Below are 17,894 nucleotides of genomic sequence, written 5' to 3'. Positions count from 1 at the left end.
GATCAATCGGAAGTAACATGGATTTTTCCCAGTTCACACATAGCCCTGAGAACCTACCGAAGTCCAGCAGTAAAAACATCACTTCTTTCACTATTTCGACACTATCAAATGCCTTGGCAATGTCCAGGGATAATAAAGCTCTATTTCCCATTATCTCTGAAGGAACTTGCATATTCACATATACCCTTTGCACATTATCTGCTGTTAAATTATTAGGCATAAATCCGCTTTGATCCGTTTTTCTTACCTTCTGAATAACCTTAGATAACCTATTCGCCAGAACTTTTGCAAAGATCTTAACATCAGATCCCAGCAAAGATATAAGCCTATATGACACCGGCAGTAGCACATCCTTCCCCTTCTTTTGTAAGACAATAATTGCAGCCATATACATTGATTCAGGTAATTTTCCTATTTCCAAAGCTTCCTCAAAATTCTGTAGTAACACAGGATGCAGAACAGAGGCATATTTCTTATATATATCTCTATTGGTAAACCAACCAAGCCTGGAGCTTTCCCCTTTGGAAAACTTGCCACTGCTACTTCTAATTATTGGATAGTAAGAGGAGTTTCCAAGCTATCTTTGTCAACCCGAGATAACATATTAAATAGGATATTACCTATATAGCTTGCCAGATCTACACTGCTATAAGTTGCTCTAGTAGTATAAGCCCCTTCATAGTACTGTTTAAAGATTGAAAGAATTCTGTTGGACTCGCTGCACAACTGATCATCCATATCCTTCAACATATTTACAAATGGAGGTTGCTCTTGCGCCTTCACCAATTGTGCCAACAGTCTTCCAGAACTTTCTCCTTCTTCCCAGTACTTCTGATTGCTAAAAAATAATTTATTTTAGCTTTCTTACTTTCGATATGCCTCAGTTGTTCTTGTGCTGCACTCCAATCATTACAAGCCTTTTCATTGGGATTTAACACAAACTATGTCTCTAAAAGAATCACTTCCTTACGTGCCTCTTCCTCCTCCCTATTCCACTGCCGCCATGTCCTACTAATCTGCTTACATAAATATCCCCTCATATATGCTTTTAAAGAATCCCATACTATCCCTTGTGACGCAGAATTATTATTTGTGCTCAAAAACATTGATATCTCACTTTCTAACTTTTCCTGTGCTGACAATATAGTTAACCATCCCGGATTTAATTTCCAAGGTAACTTAAAAAACCGTCCCCCAGTTTCAATTATAGTAATTATTGGTGAGTGATCTGAAAGTGATCTTGGTTGTATCTCAACTGATTTAATTAGTGACATTACATCAACCGACCATAAAATTAAATCTATCCTAGATAATGTGTTATGTGTCTTCGAAAAACATGTATATTGGTATTCCTCAGGGTGCATCAACCGCCACACGTCCCATAACCCAATTTTTTACAAAAATGATCAAAAGGAGGGTTTTTAGTGGAGTCTAAGTGCTTACTTACTGGGAACTTATCTAGTGCCACATTCATATAATTATTAAAGTCCCCCATCACAATAACATAAATAGGTAACTTATCCCTAATAAATAATAACAGCTTCCGGAGGTCCTCATTAGAGTAGGGAGGAGGAATATATATATTTACCAGCACGCATTCTACGTCATAGATTTTACACTGCAAAAATACACCCTCTTTATCACACAATGCTTGTATACATGAGAAAGCTATACCTTTACAGACCAATATTGATACACCTCTAGAGTATGCAGAGTAACATGCATTAGCTGTATACTGCAAAAATCTGCGCTCCAGCCATCCAACACTATCTCCCATCAAATGTGTTTCCTGGGGACAAATAATTGACGGCTTGTGAGACATAGGGGGTGATTTACTAACCTAAACACACGCACGCACCAGGTGCGTGTGATTTTTACACAGCAAAGCGTATTTATCAACCAAAAAGTCTCTATAAGCATATTTCCACTAATGCCATATATGGAAAAATGCTGCTTCACAGTTTAGACAAAAATGGTTAGCTCATGCATTTACATTCCTGCATTCATCAACGCAAGCAACACAACATAGAGCTAATTTACACAACATCACCTTGCAATTCAGGGTAGGGCTTTGCACAACACACCTGCTGGGTGTGTACACACTACAAAGGTGTTTAGATTCCACCCATAGATCATGCTGGGAGGGAACACACTACAGAGGTGTATACATGTTCGTGGTGTGTTTATAAGGTTAGTAAATCAACCCCATAATGTTGGATAGTACCGCACAGCGCTTTGTCTTATTCCCAAACCCCTAACATTCCAATATATTATTGATATTTTTTGCTTATCCATTTATATTTAGTTCTTATATACAGAGCATACTACCATATACATTCCCAACCATTGAACATAGCCCTCCAGTACACAGAGATTTGAGAGAAAAAAACAAAAATTGAAATTTGGCACTTGAGAAGAGAAGAGAAGAAAAAACAACAACAGCGCAACACACAAAACGCAGACAACAAAAACCAAAAACCCCACAAACTATTTCTACATTAACCCCACATATATATACTCCACTCAGGAGCCAAATAGGGGCTTAGAGACATTAACTTCACCCAAACATTCATCTTACACTCCAGATCTCAACGTGGTGTATTTAATACACAATTCTAAATGTACTCTATCCTCAAATCCCACATTATTCCTCATGGCTTCTGACGTCTTATATCACTCACAGGATATTTATCTAACCAGGCCGAAACTGCTAAAGGAGATTAAAAAAAATTAGTCCTCTCATTAGTAATTATACCCATTTTCGCTGGATATAGCAATTGAATATTGTATTTTCATCTGGCACATTTGTTTTTTCACTTCCTGATATTGAGCCCTTTTTTCTGAACTAACTTCCTGTGGAAAGTCTGAGAATAACATCACTCACGCACCTGCAATAGATATAGCTCCCGATTCTCGAGCTTTCCGAAGGATTGCCTCCTTGTCTCTATAGTTAGCCACTTTAAACAGCATAGTACAGCAAATTCCCATGTACATGAGTATGTGCAGGAATTTTATAGGCTCTTCCAATCATAAACACAAGAGACAGATGATCTTTTCCTATTGTCTCTAATATCCACTTTTCCATACAGGCTACCAGATTTAACCCCTCAGTCTTTTCAGGTATTCCTACCATTCTTATGTATTTGTGCCTTGCTCTATCTTCCAATTCTTCAATCCTACGGTAATAACTATTAACTTTTTGCAATGCCATTTTAAGATCCGCACACATAGAGGTATTTACATCCTCCAGCTTGTTAATTCTATCTTCTGCCTTCGTCAACCTCTCTTTAATCTTTTGCATATCTTGTCTGAGAAAGGATACTTGTATTTGCTCTGCCATAGATACCAAAGGCATATTACTGGCTTGTACTGCCGACAACACATCTTTAAGAGTGGGTCACCTGCGGCGTCAGGATTTAATAAAGATAACTGCCCATTAGATATATCGATAGTCCCCCCCTGTGGCCCCTCCTTCCACCTCGAATACATCTTCAGTCTCTTTTTAAAGAGACTTATCTCCCACACTTAATCATATTTTGTTTGTTTAATTGACATCCATACCTGTTGTAGTTCCTCTGTAAAATTTTCCAAATGTGACACCACTTCTTTCTGCTTCTCTTTGCTGGTCTGTTTAGGTACACGGGGTGATTGCTTAGTTCCCCCACCACTAGCAGCCTCAAGAGGACATTCTCTTATTTTGTCCCAGTCCTGGTCATTTTATTATGAGCTATTATTGCTCATTGAGCAGTCTGCCCAGCCGCACTTTTCCTTTTTTGCCTCAAAACACCTTTAACCAGCTCCTTCTACAGAGTCCAGTACTCTGCACCTCCACTCTGCCACTGGAGGGAACCAACAGCACATGCACCACCAGAACACCTTCTCCTCCGTCAGCCAACAAGGCAGTGTCCACCCACCGCCACACAGAGCAATTTCACCGCTGCTCCACCTCCACACTGATCGGTCCACCTCCGCTCCAGAGCCTCAGCACACCAGGACCCAGGTGTTAACTGGGAAGATTGGGGAGAGGACCACCGATGCACGCTATGGTGCACCCGCTCCCCCTCCTGCTGCGCACCCGACCCTTTGATGTGGTCCATCCGCGTTCGGGAAAGTATTACGCCAGCGGGGCTACGGCAGAGCTTTGGCATAGTCAGGATACCAGCACCTACATCCACACTGGATTCAATCCTGCACACCCACTCACTTCCACATCCTCTCCCTAGCCACACCCCCTGAGGGGGCTGAATTTTTGTAAATATCTTTAAATCAGAGTTTAAGAGGGCTGTATTAGATATGGTATGGAGGATAGCTGGTACAGACCTGAGAGGTAACCATCGTGGATGGAATGGCAAATATTGCATGAAATCCATGATATTAACAAATAAGGAGCAGGTTTAGAGTGGAAAGTCTTATAATATAAATACAAAAGCCTATGGGGGCCTGGGGCTTTACCATTGGGTAAGGTTTTAATAGTTTGGGTTAGCTTCTCAGATAAGATGGGGTGATTAAGTGATGTCAAGTCATCCTGTGTAAGTTGGGAGAAAGGGCATTCTGAAAGATAATCATGTATACGGTCACTATGTGTGTGGCCACCTGTTTGGAAAGTGGGGTCATCTAGGTCAGGTGTGCCCACATTTTTTTATGTTAAGATCTACTTTTCAAATGAGAAGCTCAAGGAGATCTATCAATGTAAAAAAAACTGTATTTTAAAAACAAACACATTAAAATTCTGGGACTATTGCATGTATCTTCCAATTGAATAAATGTCTGTGGACTGAATGCAATATAAATCTTATCCTAGTAGTACAAGGTAGTATAAAGCTGGATTGCAGTTTCTTGTTTGGGGCAGGGGAAATGTTGCCACCAGTGGTGAATGAATCTGTGAAAAGCATGCATGGCCAGGGAGATCCATCCTCCAGCACACACAGGTCATGTCTAGTACACCGTAGTAACAAACCCAACCCCACCAGTTCTCTCTATGAGCAACTCCTGCAGCCTCTCACCTCTTTCTGTGTACAGATCCTCAAACTATATCACTCCCTTGCTCTATGTGCAGCTCCTTGGGCCTCTCACCCCTTTTTTCTGTGTTCAGGTCCACAGAACATCACAACCCGGACTTCTATGTGCAGCTCAGACATCTCGCCTGTCTCCCCACACCTCTTATTGCTCTTCTACCTGCCTGGATTATATGAAGTTTGGTAACATATATAAAGTGTCAGCAAATTTGACTGACATGAACGGTCCTTTATGAAGCCATGTTATTTACTACTTATGATACCAGTTTTAGTCTTGCATTCCTGCATGTAGTCCCTTATAATGCCTTCCAATATTTTGCACACTATTGACGTTAAGCTGACTCGCCTATAGTTACCCAGTGTACTTTGTTTGCCCTTTTTGTATATCGGTATCACATTCAGTTTCCGCCAATCAGCCAGTACCATACATGTCATTATAGTGTCCATAAAAAAACTTGTACAATGGTCTGGCTATGACCTGCCTAAGTTCATTTAATACCCTCGGATGTAACCCATCAGGTCCTGGGGATTTGTTTACATTTAATCTTTCCAGCCTCTGTACTACTCTGCTCTCCGACAGCCACTGTGATACATTAAAACATAAAAGAGAACTATGGGGTAAGTGTTTTTCCTCATAGTTCACTTTAGGGTCATGTGAGGACATATACTAACCTCCTCCCATGACCCAAAGCTCAGCTTATCACAAGCAATAGCCCACGATATACTAAGAGCGCCACAGCCAGGACAGATCCCGACAAGACTGAAGACTGTTGAGATCCACCCAGCTGCGTGAGTGACAGCTGGCTCTGCCTATCTAGAGGCAGAGCCAGCTGTGCCCGCCCCCTCCACCGTTCGTTTCTCCACTCAGCACTGGAGGATCAGAGAAGGGAGGGGGGAATCCCTGCATAGAGCGGTGACAGTCACTACCCACTGCAAGGAGATGATCGGGAAGTGAGCAGATCAATTCGAAAAATGGATTGTCCCCAAATTATAGAAATCCCTTATTCGGAGCTGGTTCAGTAAACAGGTAGAAAGATAAATAATATTATCAAATTGAATATTTAATCGTAGAAAAACTTAAACAATACATCCACAACAAAACATTAAAAAACTATTAAAAAACTTCCCTTGGGTAAGCAGTGGTTAAAGAATCATGGATAATCTGCAGGCCAACTAATGTGGCATGAAAGGTTAGAGCAGATACATACAATCCAATTCATGTGCGGATACAAAGTATCCCAAGTTACTCACAGCTCATGTAGCTCAGGGAGCTCTGGGAGAGACAGTCCTGCTCGAGTCCCACAGCGCTGAATGATTTTAATTTGCTTCAATAAGCGTATCCAGTAGTAGTGGTTAGGATCCAGAGATAGGGATATGTGAACAGGGCTAAAAAATGTAGGCACCCTTCCCTTTTCCCCTGCTTGGGACTCTCACTAGCCCTCGGGCTAGAATTTCAAATTGAGCAGATCAGTACATGTTTCTGCTCACTTCCCGATCGATAGAGCCGACCTGTGACAGCTTCTTTGACAGAGGCCAACTCTAACTATGAGGATGAGTGGAAATCACTCACCTTATAGCTCTAAATTAAGTTACTATTTCTGCACTATACAAAATATTTTATAAGCCACCAGAGAAAATCAGACACCACAGCCCTAAATTTACAGTAACAGCAACAAACCAAAGCAATGGGGCTTTTAAGGTGTCATACCTGGAGTAAGGGAAAGACAAACAAATCTCATAACCACATATATGTTTTTAAACATTTATTGAAATATACATAGATAAATATGGGCCCGCAGAGGCTGCACACGTCCTGTGGATAGGCAGCGTGTTGAGTGCAGCGGAAATTCGCTGGGGAGAACGGGACACGCAAGTGGATGATGTGGTATGGAGCAAATGGCTGGATATTGTGTCAGTAGTGGGAATAACAAGGTGCAGATGGATAATGACTTAGTCAGGTTGAAAAAAGACACATGTCCATCAAGTTCAACCTATAGAGATGAGAAAAAAAAAAAAACATGGGGGATGTATCCTGGATATGTGGACTCATTCAACACTAAGATCTCGAAAGATGGCTGCCTCCTGCCTTCCTGAGGAAGCTTTGGTGAACTGCATAAAAGGCTGCACCCACAGAACATCAACACATGACATATGGACAAATTATATTATTACAGAATATGTCATATTTATTTCCACTAGAAGATTGTTGTATAAAAAGAGTTTGGTAAGCGGATTACATACAGGTGAAACTCGAATAATTAGAATATCGTGCAAAGTTCATTTATTTCACTAATGCAACTTAAAAGGTGAAACTAATATATGAGATAGACTCATTACATGCAAAGCAAGATAGTTCAAGCCGTGATTTGTCATAATTGTGATGATTATGGCTTACAGCTCATGAAAACCCCAAGAACCCCAAATCCACAATCTCAAAAAAGTAGAATATTACATGCAATCAATAAAACAAGGATTGTACATAGAACAATATCGGACCTCTGAAAAGTACACGCATGCATATGTACTCAGTACTTGGTTTGGGCCCCTTTTGCAGCAATTACTGCAATTACTTTTGCACGATATTCTAATTATTCGAGTTTCACCTGTATATTATGTGCTTATGTGGTCCAGGGGGGCTAATGCCACAATGGGAGCATCATGAAATGGGAGCAGTGACTTGGTGCATATTATAGTGCTAGTGTACTATTTTATCTAATTATTTTAACAGTATGTAAATATCAGTAAATGTTTAAAAACATATATGTGGTTATGAGATTTGTTTGTGTTCCGCTCACTCCGGGTATGGCTCCCTAAAAGCCCCATTGCTATAGTTTGTTGTTGCTATTTCTGCAGGTGATGCCCTATTCACTAACCACGTCCATCTCATCTGTAGAGACAGAAGAAAATAATCTGTTTTCAATGCATTCGATTTCTCCCTGTTGCTTGTAGCTTACCTCCCCTGATCATCTGTTATGGGACCTACATGTTCCGTCCTTGCTCTCTTGCTATTTATACAGTATATTTAAATAATTTCTTGGGGTTCCTTTTGCTTTCTGTTGCTATGTGTTCCTCATATTCTATTTTTGCAGTCCTGATTGCTTTTTTACATCTTTTGTTGAATTTCTTGTGGTTTTTGAATGCTGTTGCTGACCCCTTTAGACTTATACTTTTTGAAGGACTTATCCTTTTCCCTTATGTGTTGTTTTACCTTGCTAGTTAACCACCCTGGTGTAACTTTCGCTTTTTTTTTAAATTTATTTGTAAACGGGAATGCCCTGGACAATTTTATTATTTAAGATTTCCTTTTCCATTTCTCCTCAGTGTTCAAATTCAGGAAGATATCCTCCCAATTGATGTCACAGTTCTTGCAATTTATTAAAGTTAGCTTTCTAATCATAACAACATGCCTGTGTTTCCTTGAGTTTACAGTGAACTTTATCATTCTATGGTCACTGTTCCCTAGGTTATATCCTGATTTTCACATCTGTAATCAGCTCTGTGTTGTTTGTAATTAATAAATCCAACAGAGCATTTTCCCTCGTTGGGATTTCCACCAACTGTCCCATAAAATTATCTCGGAAAGTGTTCAAAAAGCGAGTTTGCTGTTTCATTTGCCTAATCTATATCTGGGTAATTAAAGTCCCTCATTATTATGACATTGCCTTGCCTTCCCACTACATCTATTTGTGACAATAGAGAAGTCTCTTCCTACTCCACAGCATTCAGGGGCCTGTGGCATATTTTCACCAGTAATTTCCCTTTCTTATCCTTCATTTCCATTTCTATCCATAGTAATTCAGCATTATCCCTGTTTTCCTGCGCTGTCATCTGGTATATTGATGCAACAAAAGGTACAGCGCTAAACGCCCTTCAGGAAATTCGATGACGGTAAGGATCAGACTGATATCACCTCCGTGTCAGGCAATCATAAAAAGCATGTGTATAAATATGAGTATAAAATATTGTGTTACCAAAGTGTCGTAAGTGCGTGTCACAAATACACCTTAATCAAAGAAAAAAAGATATCTAAAAAACATGTATCATATATGTACATTAAAAATAAAAATAAAAATCCCACATTATGAAACAGTCGTGTTGTGTTGTTTTCATTCGAACTATAAACTAAAAATTATTAGAAACATAAACTTGAAGTTTTTAAAAAAAAATTCTCTTCAAGACACAAAGCAAAAAATAAAAAGCGAAAATAAGTGAAATGTTCAGTTTTGTGAAGTGTCCAACGAAAAATCAAAGAAGATAAAGCAGGCAAATCCCCTCTAGGGAATGCACTCACCAGATCCCTGATGGTAGAAAACCGTTAATCTTATCCGATGGAGACCGAAGATGTGTGTCCTCTTCTCCCGTTTGGTAAAGCTTCAGGATACAGAACCCGCTTGCTTCTCCGAGATGTAGAGACCAAGATCTTTACTATTAGGTCTCCTCGGTTAGATATCCATCCGGACTCTGGTTCTGGTTACAACTCTACCATTTTGGACTTCCTCTGACTTGGAGACAATGAGGTGACAATGCGGGGAAGATTTAGGCCTTGTTCCAGCCATAAGGATTGCACGTCCTCCCCACTATTTGACGTGATGTCGTCCCTTATATGCATATTTAGATTATTTTTAACATGAATGCATACCCCCCCTTCTCCCACCTCTGGCCGTCCTGAACAGGTTGTACCCCTATATGTTGGTGGCCCAATCGTGCGCTGTCTAGCCAGGTTTCCGCTATTCCCACTATATCGAAGTCCTCTTCGAATATCATAAGTTCAAGCTCTTCTAATTTATTTGCCAGACTTCTAGCGTTTGTGTACATACATTTAATTCCTGTCTTGTTATTGGACAAAGTTTTAAGTGATATTGGTATTCCGGTATCAATTATATTATCTTCAGCTATAGGATTTACTATATTGACTGCTTTGGCACTGGTGACTGGAGTGAGCCCACTATTTGCCCCTTTGTTACTCCCCTCTTTATTATATGTATTCATGTTAAAGTTATCACTGCCTAAGTTTAATATTTGTATTTTTATGCCCTCCCCCCCATTATCTAGTTTAAAAGCTCCTCCAGTCTTTTTACCACTTTCCCCCCCAGGAATGCTCCACCTTCCCCATTAAGATGCAGCCCGTCTCGGCCGAAGAGCCAGTTGCCGACTGAGAAGTCAGCCCAGTTCTCCAGGAAACCAAAGCCCTCATTCCTACACCAGTTCCGGAGCCACTTGTTAAGTTCCCTCAACTCGCGCTGTCTGTCCGGAGTGGCTCTTGGCACCGGTAGTATCTCTGAGAAAACTACCGTGGAGGTCCTTTCCTTCAGCCTAGCACCTAGGTCTCTGAACTCCTTTTTTAGGACACTCCAGTTTCCTCCTATTTTGTCATTGGTGCCGATGTGCACCATGACAACGGGGTCGTGCCCAACCCCATCTAGTAATCTATCAATTTGTTCCGCAATGTGTCGAACTCGCGCCCCTGGTAAGCAGCACACTGTTCGACGCTCACGGTTACGATGACAGATTACCCTGTCAGGCCGTCTGATGATGGAGTCTCCCACCACCAGGATCTTGTCTCAAAGTATCACCCTAACCGCCCCCTCCTCTCTCCGCTCTTCCAAAGATCTCCTGCTCCCTCGTCAACTCCTCCCATGCTCGCCTCTAGGACTTCTCTGGAGTCTCTTCATTCTCTGGAACTCTTTACTCCAACCTGTCCGTCTATCTCCTACTCTGACTGACTTTAGGCGATCCCTTAAAACTCCTCTTCAGGGAAGCCTATCCCACCACAAACTAACCACTGCACCATCATGTTCTCAAACTATTCATCCCCACACAGCTACCTCCTCATGTATCACTTGACCCTCCCTATTAGATCGGAAGCCCTCATGGGCAGGGCCCTCCTTACCGTCTTGTCTTGAATTGTATTGTAATTGTAATGTCTTCCTTATATTGTAAAGCGCTGTGCAAACTGTTGGCACTATATAAATCCTGTGTAATAATAATAATGCTACTCAGACTTGTTTTTCCAGGATCAATTTAACCCTAGGGAATTGATATCTTATATTATGTCTGTGGAAATAATTGCCAGGGCCTTTTAAGATCACTTACCTATTGTTACACAACTGCTTGTCTGTTCCAAGTTAACCAAAGGATTCTGGAAATAACCCCCTTATGGCTAAATATTATACAATCAAATCATTCAACTCTATCCAGTCTAGTCGCATTTCACTCCTTGAATGAGTCAAACCCCCTTGTGGTATAATAATTCTCCACGTATCACTGACGCTCATTCACTTCACTGTATTTAAGTGCAGAGCCATGGTTGTCACCAAGGCTGTACTTCAAACATGTCTTCCTCTCCATTTCCCTTACACAATATTACATAACATTGTATGTGCTTTCAGTTCAGATCACTAGAAACTTCTGGTCTGACAAAATTCATAGTTATTTTCTGTACCTGCTGAAAAATGTTCTAGTAAAATGCAATGTATAAAAGTTTTGTCCTTGAGTTTAGATATCCTTTAAGTTTAAAAACCAATTCACATCTTGGTGCAACCTCTTCCTCTCAGTGGTGGGTAGGACCAACCTACTGAAAATGGTCTGGATGTCACAGCTGCTAAATCTCTTAAATGACTCCCCTTGTTGGATTTTTCTGATGTACAAAAAATGTATGGTATATTTAGAGATCCTAAATGGAACAAAAAATGCCCAGGATTAGACTAGAGATTTGGTAGATGTGCTTTTGACAGCAATTACAACCTTGAGTCGACGTGGATAGGGCTCTGATCTGTTTCCGCTTTGCACATATGGACATTGCAAATGTTGCCCTTGTTTTTTGCAAAACAACAAGATCTGTTAGGTTGCATAGTGAACAGGGTTTTTTTTTTTTACGTTCAGCCACAAAGTCTTATTTGATTTGAGATCTGAACTCTGACTTGGCCATTCCAATACATTAAAACTGTTGTTTTAAGAAATTTTTGTGCAGTTTTGGCTTTATACCAAGCCCTGGTGAGACCCACATGCAGCCCTGGTGAGACCCACACGCAGCCCTGGTGAGACCCGCACTCAGCCCTGATCAGACCCCGGACAGCCATTGTCTTGCCAAAAGCCAAATATTTCCCAAGGGTATGATTTCTTGTAGACTGCATTAGGTTTTTTTTCACTGGATCACTGTATTAATTTTACCCACTGACCTCACAAGCCTTCCAGCCTTGCAACAGTTGATTGCATATTCTCTTCAAATCCATTGATGCCTGTAACTCCATATGAGTGGCAATAGGTCTCTTGTTGGCCTGTGAAGAACTAGGAGTGGGAACTGTATGTCTTAATATTAAATGTCTTTTATTGGCAATCAGATCCTAACACGTGCTTTACATATTCACACGAAAATTACCGGCACATTATTTTACAAAATCCAAAATACTATTTCAGTATCTGTTTTATAACACACTGCTGTCATTCTTGAAACTTTTCCTGTTTTGTTTTTTTTCAACATTCTCTCTTTCAATTTACAGACCGTTGAAAACTGTGTGTGCATTTTAAGGAACCTCTCTTACCGTCTAGCTGCAGAAACTTCTCAGGGACAACAGATAGGAACTGATGAACTTGATGGATTGCTTTGTGGTGAAACAATCAACAAAGACACTGAAAGTTCAGGATGCTGGGGAAAAAAGAAGAAGAAAAAGAAATCTCTAGACCAGGTAAGAAAATAAAAATCTTTAGTTGTATGGTTCAGTTTTGTCTGTTTTCCCTTTGTTTCAAATCAGATATTTTAATGTAAAAGAGGATCTCTCATCAACATTAACATTGCATAATTAAATTAATAGACATCAAATAAGTCATTAGTAAAAATGATTTTTTTATTGGTAAATGCCTACTTTCACAATTACTTATTATTAGGGATGCACCGATATATCGGCCGCCGAAACATATGGTCCGAAAATGACACTTTTGCCATAATGCCGAAAGTGACATTTTCTGCCCGATACAGCGGTGCATCCATCCTATTCTCTCCTCTCCGCTGGGTGCTGCTCTGTTTCCCAGCGGGGAGGAGAGAAACTGTCAGAGGCAGCCGAGCACTGCGGCAGGAGAGATTTGTGAGCGGCCAGCGTCTCTCCTCACACACCGCTCAGCCTCCTGTCACAGATCAGCAGAGCGGTGTGTAGGCGGAGACAGCCCACGCTGTCACAGCAGGCTGAGCTCTGCTTCCTCAGCCTCCTGTGACAGTGAGTCAGGAAGAAGAGCGGTACAAACACTCAGCAATCGCTGAGTGTTTGTACATAATTGAGGATATATTCTTAACTATATCCTCAATTATGTATGAATGGGAAGTGATCTACATCACCTCCTGTTCATTCATGATTGTGGTTATAGTAAACATACTCTGTCCTCATGTTATGAATGAACAGGAACAGGATTCCTGTTCATTTATAACAGGAGAATAAATATAAATAAATGTAAAACTTTATAAAAAATAAATAAAAATAAAATATTAAAAAAAATTGAAAAAGTTAAAATAAAAAACATTTTCGGTTTCTGCCTGACATTTTTTTTTTAATTTCGGTTTCGTATCAGCTTTGAAATTTTCCTTTCGGTGCACCTCTACTTATTATATAGTATATCGGAAATGTTGAGGTTGATCTACTAAAGGAATAGAAAAGTTCCCTTGGAAAGACAAAGAATTATAAGAGATCAATTTGAGGAGCATTCTCCAGCATAAAACCAGGCAGATATGTGTGGACAATAATATAAATAGAAGTGTTTTAGATCAGTTTTTTATAAAACACAGTTTTCCTAAAGAAATAAAGTATAAAACACTAAAAATAAAACCTATGTGATTTACTTCTAGCGTTAAAAATCCACAAATAATAAGAAAAAGGAATTTGAAAGAAAAAAACTGATGGAAAGCTTACATTATTTAAGGGTTACAAAAATACAGCAAGATCTGCAAAAAAGGAAATCAAACTGACAAAAAAATCAAAATAAAATCCAGAGTAAAACTAAGCCCCTAAAATTATTTAAATAAATTTTTTTCAACACAATGTTATCAAACTTACAATCAAGTTATTCTAAGTATATGTGGTAATGAAAAAAAATATAATACCCCTACAAAATTTAGATGCAAAAACATTTAAATATATAAACAAAAATAGTGCTTCTCAATATACGTCCTTTGACAAAATCCTTTGTTATAGTAAACATAGATTTACAATAATATGTAAATGTTAGGACCAGATGCAGACACTCACAGGCAGAGTAAAGAGTGGGGATTGACTTCACTTAAAGCAGATGCCTTTCCTTTAAAGCAAGTTTGCCTACCGGTATGCCCCCAGGACTTAAACTAATACTAAGGGATGCACCGATAATAGTATTCGTATCGGTGCCAATACTGGGCATTTTAACGAGTACCCTTACTCATTAAAATGCCCCGAAACCTAAAGCCGATACCGGCCTGTAGCAGGTCATCATGTAGAGAGCAAGGAGAGGTCCTGTCCGGGGTTTATGTGTCACCCAGATTGCTCTCTTACACCTTCCGCAGCCTATAGTAAGCCCCAGGTTCTACACTTTGCCTCAGTGGCAATTTAGTGCAGGTGAGGCAAACAGACAGAGCTCTGGAGCCTGGGGAGCAGACAGTCTCTATCTGCTGGAGCACAAGGTTGGTCATGGTGGTTTGCTGAAGCCTGACAAACAATATGTTTGTACAGGTTGGTAGTTAGGACTATCTTATGTTTAGTTAGTGTCGGGACACGGCTAGCATTTAGTTTTTTAAGTGTTTACTTTATTTGAGCACTGTACAGCACTGTATATAGCCTGTGTGTTGCACCAATAAATGTACCACTGTTTGAAGACAGGTCACTGGCCTGGTCTCTGAACCTTTCAAGAGTGCTCACCCTTGGGAGCAATTGCACCCGCTACCTATTGCCCAGCTCACACGGCCATGTACATTTTTTAATGACATTGGCTGCCATAAGATCCTGTGTTTGTGGGGGATCCCGCAGTGGCGCGGCCACAGATCTCCTGCTCCTCCTTCTCGCTGCCAGCAGCCATCCATACAGCCATGGGGAGACCTGCAGACGCCCGCACAGTACTGAGGAGACCTGCTGCTCGCACCAGCCCAAACAGCCATGGTGAGACCCGCTGCCTGCACAGCCCTGGGGAGACCCACAGACGCCCGCACAGTACTAGCGGGACCCGCAGATGCTCGCACAGCACTGGGGAGAGCCGCCATTGCACCTGCCTGAACAGCCATGGGGAGACCCACACCTGCCTGAACAGCCATGGGGAGACCCACACAGCCCTGGGGAGACCCGCATGCAGCCTTGGTGAGACTTCATGCAGCCCTGGTGAGGCCATACAGTTTTGATGAGACCACATGCAGCCCTGGTGAGACCCGCACGCAGCCCTGGTGAGACCCGCACGCAGCCCTGGTGAGACCCACACGCAGCCCTGGTGAGACCCCGGACAGCCTTCTGAGACCCCGCACAGCACTGGTCAGACCCCGCACAGCCTCCTGAGATGCCACATAGCCCTGGTGAGCAACACAAAGTATGTAGCTTCATATTATTCCGCATTGTTGTATAGTATTGCTGGGATTTGTAGTCCTCTATAGCTGGTGGTATTCTGCATTGCTGTATAATGGATTGCTAGGATTTTGTAGTCCTTTCTAGCTTGTGGTATGCTGTATTGCTATACTAATGTAGTCCCTCTACAGCTTGGAGTCAGTGGCAGAACTATCAGGGTTGCAGCTGTAACCGAGCCCTGGCCCCCCACCACTGTCCCAAAATCATTAGTCTGTACTGTTTTAGGAAAAACTGTCACATGACACTAAAAAAAAGGTATCGCTAATTGGTATTGGCAAGTACTTGAAGAAAAGTATCAGTGCTCATATTCAGTCTTAAAAAATTGTATAAGTGCATCTCTCCTATATATTCTGTTTCTGATGGTCCCCCAGTACAGGGCAAAGGTACTGACTGGTAATGGAGGACACAACAAGAGTGTTTACCATGGACAGCCGGAGTCAGGACTGGCAGCAGACAGTGTTTTCCAGGACAAAGTATTCAGTGACTAAATTCAGACTTGTGAAGAAAGAGCTATCACAAGTACAGAAGCGTCAGTTAGTGATGCTTAAATAAGGCGCTACCTGACACAAGGCCAGTCCTAGAGCTGGAGGTATGTGGCCAGATTAAGAAGGCCACAGCTGACTAGGCTAGAACTACAGCCAGCAAGACAAGTTGTTAAAAACAGTGGCAGGATTTATTAGCCCACACCTGATTAGGGCTGTAACAACTAATCGACATAATCGATTATAATCGCTTATTGAAAAAGTTGTCAACTTTTTCAATCATCGATTAATCGGCTTCCGATTGGTTGGCCCTGTTCACCGCTCCACACACGCTGCGCGCCACACCTCCTCCCCACCTCACATTTTTTTTTATCCGATTAACCGATTAATCGAACTTAATAATCAGTTAACTAATCGATTTTGAAAATAATCGTTAGCTGCAGCTCTACACCTGATTAAGACAGATCTACAGCAAGCAACACAGACTGCCTGAGAACTACACAGACTGCCTAACAGTAAATGATCACCATACGTCCCCGTTCATACCTAGATGTTTTGTCGCTCAAAGCTTAAATGCGACAAAACACTAAAGACAAGGAATCCCATTTGGTGGTCTTGAGCGCAACAATTGCTTAAGCCAAGGAATTCAATTTATTTCCATGGCACACTGAGCGTTTTGTTGCAAGCAGAAAAAAGCCTGTCGCTGGAAATAATACATGAGCTACTTTTTTGCACATTACAGCGCTTTTTGGTCCCATAGACTTCAATGGTAAACTTTGTGCGACAAAACGCACAAGAATGTTTGAAGCGTGCGCTTCCAGTTGTCTCTCATTGAAGTCTTTTGGACCAAAAAGCACTGTAATCTGCAAAAAAAGTAGCTCATGTACTTTTTCCAGCGACTGGCACTCTTCTGTTTCTGACAGAATGCTCAGGTATGAACAGGGGCCATAGAAATAAATGAGCGTTGTCTTTAGTGTTTTGCTGCACTTAGCTTTGAGCGACAAAACGCCTAGGTGTGAAAAGAGCTAAATTACAGTCTTTGTGAAAATATAATAATATTTTTTTAAATGTGCTTGTGTGACAAAAATAACATTTGGTACACCTGGTGTTTTTTGCACTCCTGGTGTTTTTGCACTCAACTGCTTTCTGAAGAAACACGAGAAGACTTGGACCTCTATTACTAAAAGTCAAATGTGCCTTATTATAACCATCCAGCAAAGAGATATTTTACCTTGAACATAGATTAGTATTTTCTTATCCACAGGTATCCCCAGAGAATTGATTTATAAGAAGGTGGAGAACACATCCATGGAATAGCCCAATTTATTGTTAAAATATAAAAACAGCTTATGCACTTACATGCAAAATGTGATCTAAGCACCATGTAAACCAGCCCAATGAATTTCACAGCTACCGTTAAAGCGCATGTTCCATTGAAAATGCTTGGGTTTCAACCCACACTATGCCAGGCGTGTGAACAGGAAACATCTCTCTTCACTTTATGTTGATACTACAATTAACTCTTCCTTAATAGAATATCAACCCCATGCATTGAATCGCATTTTAATTGAATGTTGACTTAAATGTTCAAAACTTTTGGAATCAATGGGGTTGATTTACTAAAGACAAATAGTCTGTTCACTGTGCATGGGAATTTTCCCTTAGCGTAGTGAATGTGGTGAACACATGATTAAATGATGGAAGTCAGCAGAGCGCCACCTCATTTACTAAAACAGCAAAACGTTTTCCTGGCACACTCACAAGCTAGCATGTAAAAAAACTTGTCTCACACTGAGAGGTTTGGATACACGTCTTCTGCAGAAAATGTGAAA

At 40.9% G+C, this 17,894-nt stretch overlaps 1 protein-coding gene across 1 annotated transcript in view; it reads left to right on the top strand.

Moving 5' to 3' along the window:
* The first annotated feature begins 8,897 nt into the window (after positions 1 to 8,897).
* Positions 8,898 to 17,894, top strand: part of LOC108798590 (catenin delta-2-like) — a 177,878-nt gene continuing 168,881 nt past the window's right edge. The window contains exons 1-2 of the mRNA XM_018570352.1: positions 8,898 to 8,903; positions 12,515 to 12,700. Coding sequence (XP_018425854.1) covers positions 8,898 to 8,903; positions 12,515 to 12,700 — 192 coding nt within the window. The remainder of the gene's footprint in view (positions 8,904 to 12,514; positions 12,701 to 17,894) is intronic.

The sequence above is a fragment of the Nanorana parkeri genome, unplaced genomic scaffold (genome assembly GCF_000935625.1).
Source record: "Nanorana parkeri isolate BGI_ZX_2015 unplaced genomic scaffold, ASM93562v1 scaffold1512, whole genome shotgun sequence".
Taxonomy (NCBI): Eukaryota; Metazoa; Chordata; class Amphibia; order Anura; family Dicroglossidae; genus Nanorana; species Nanorana parkeri.
Note: the sequence above shows the minus strand (reverse complement) of the source record. Positions and strands in the feature narration are given on the sequence as shown.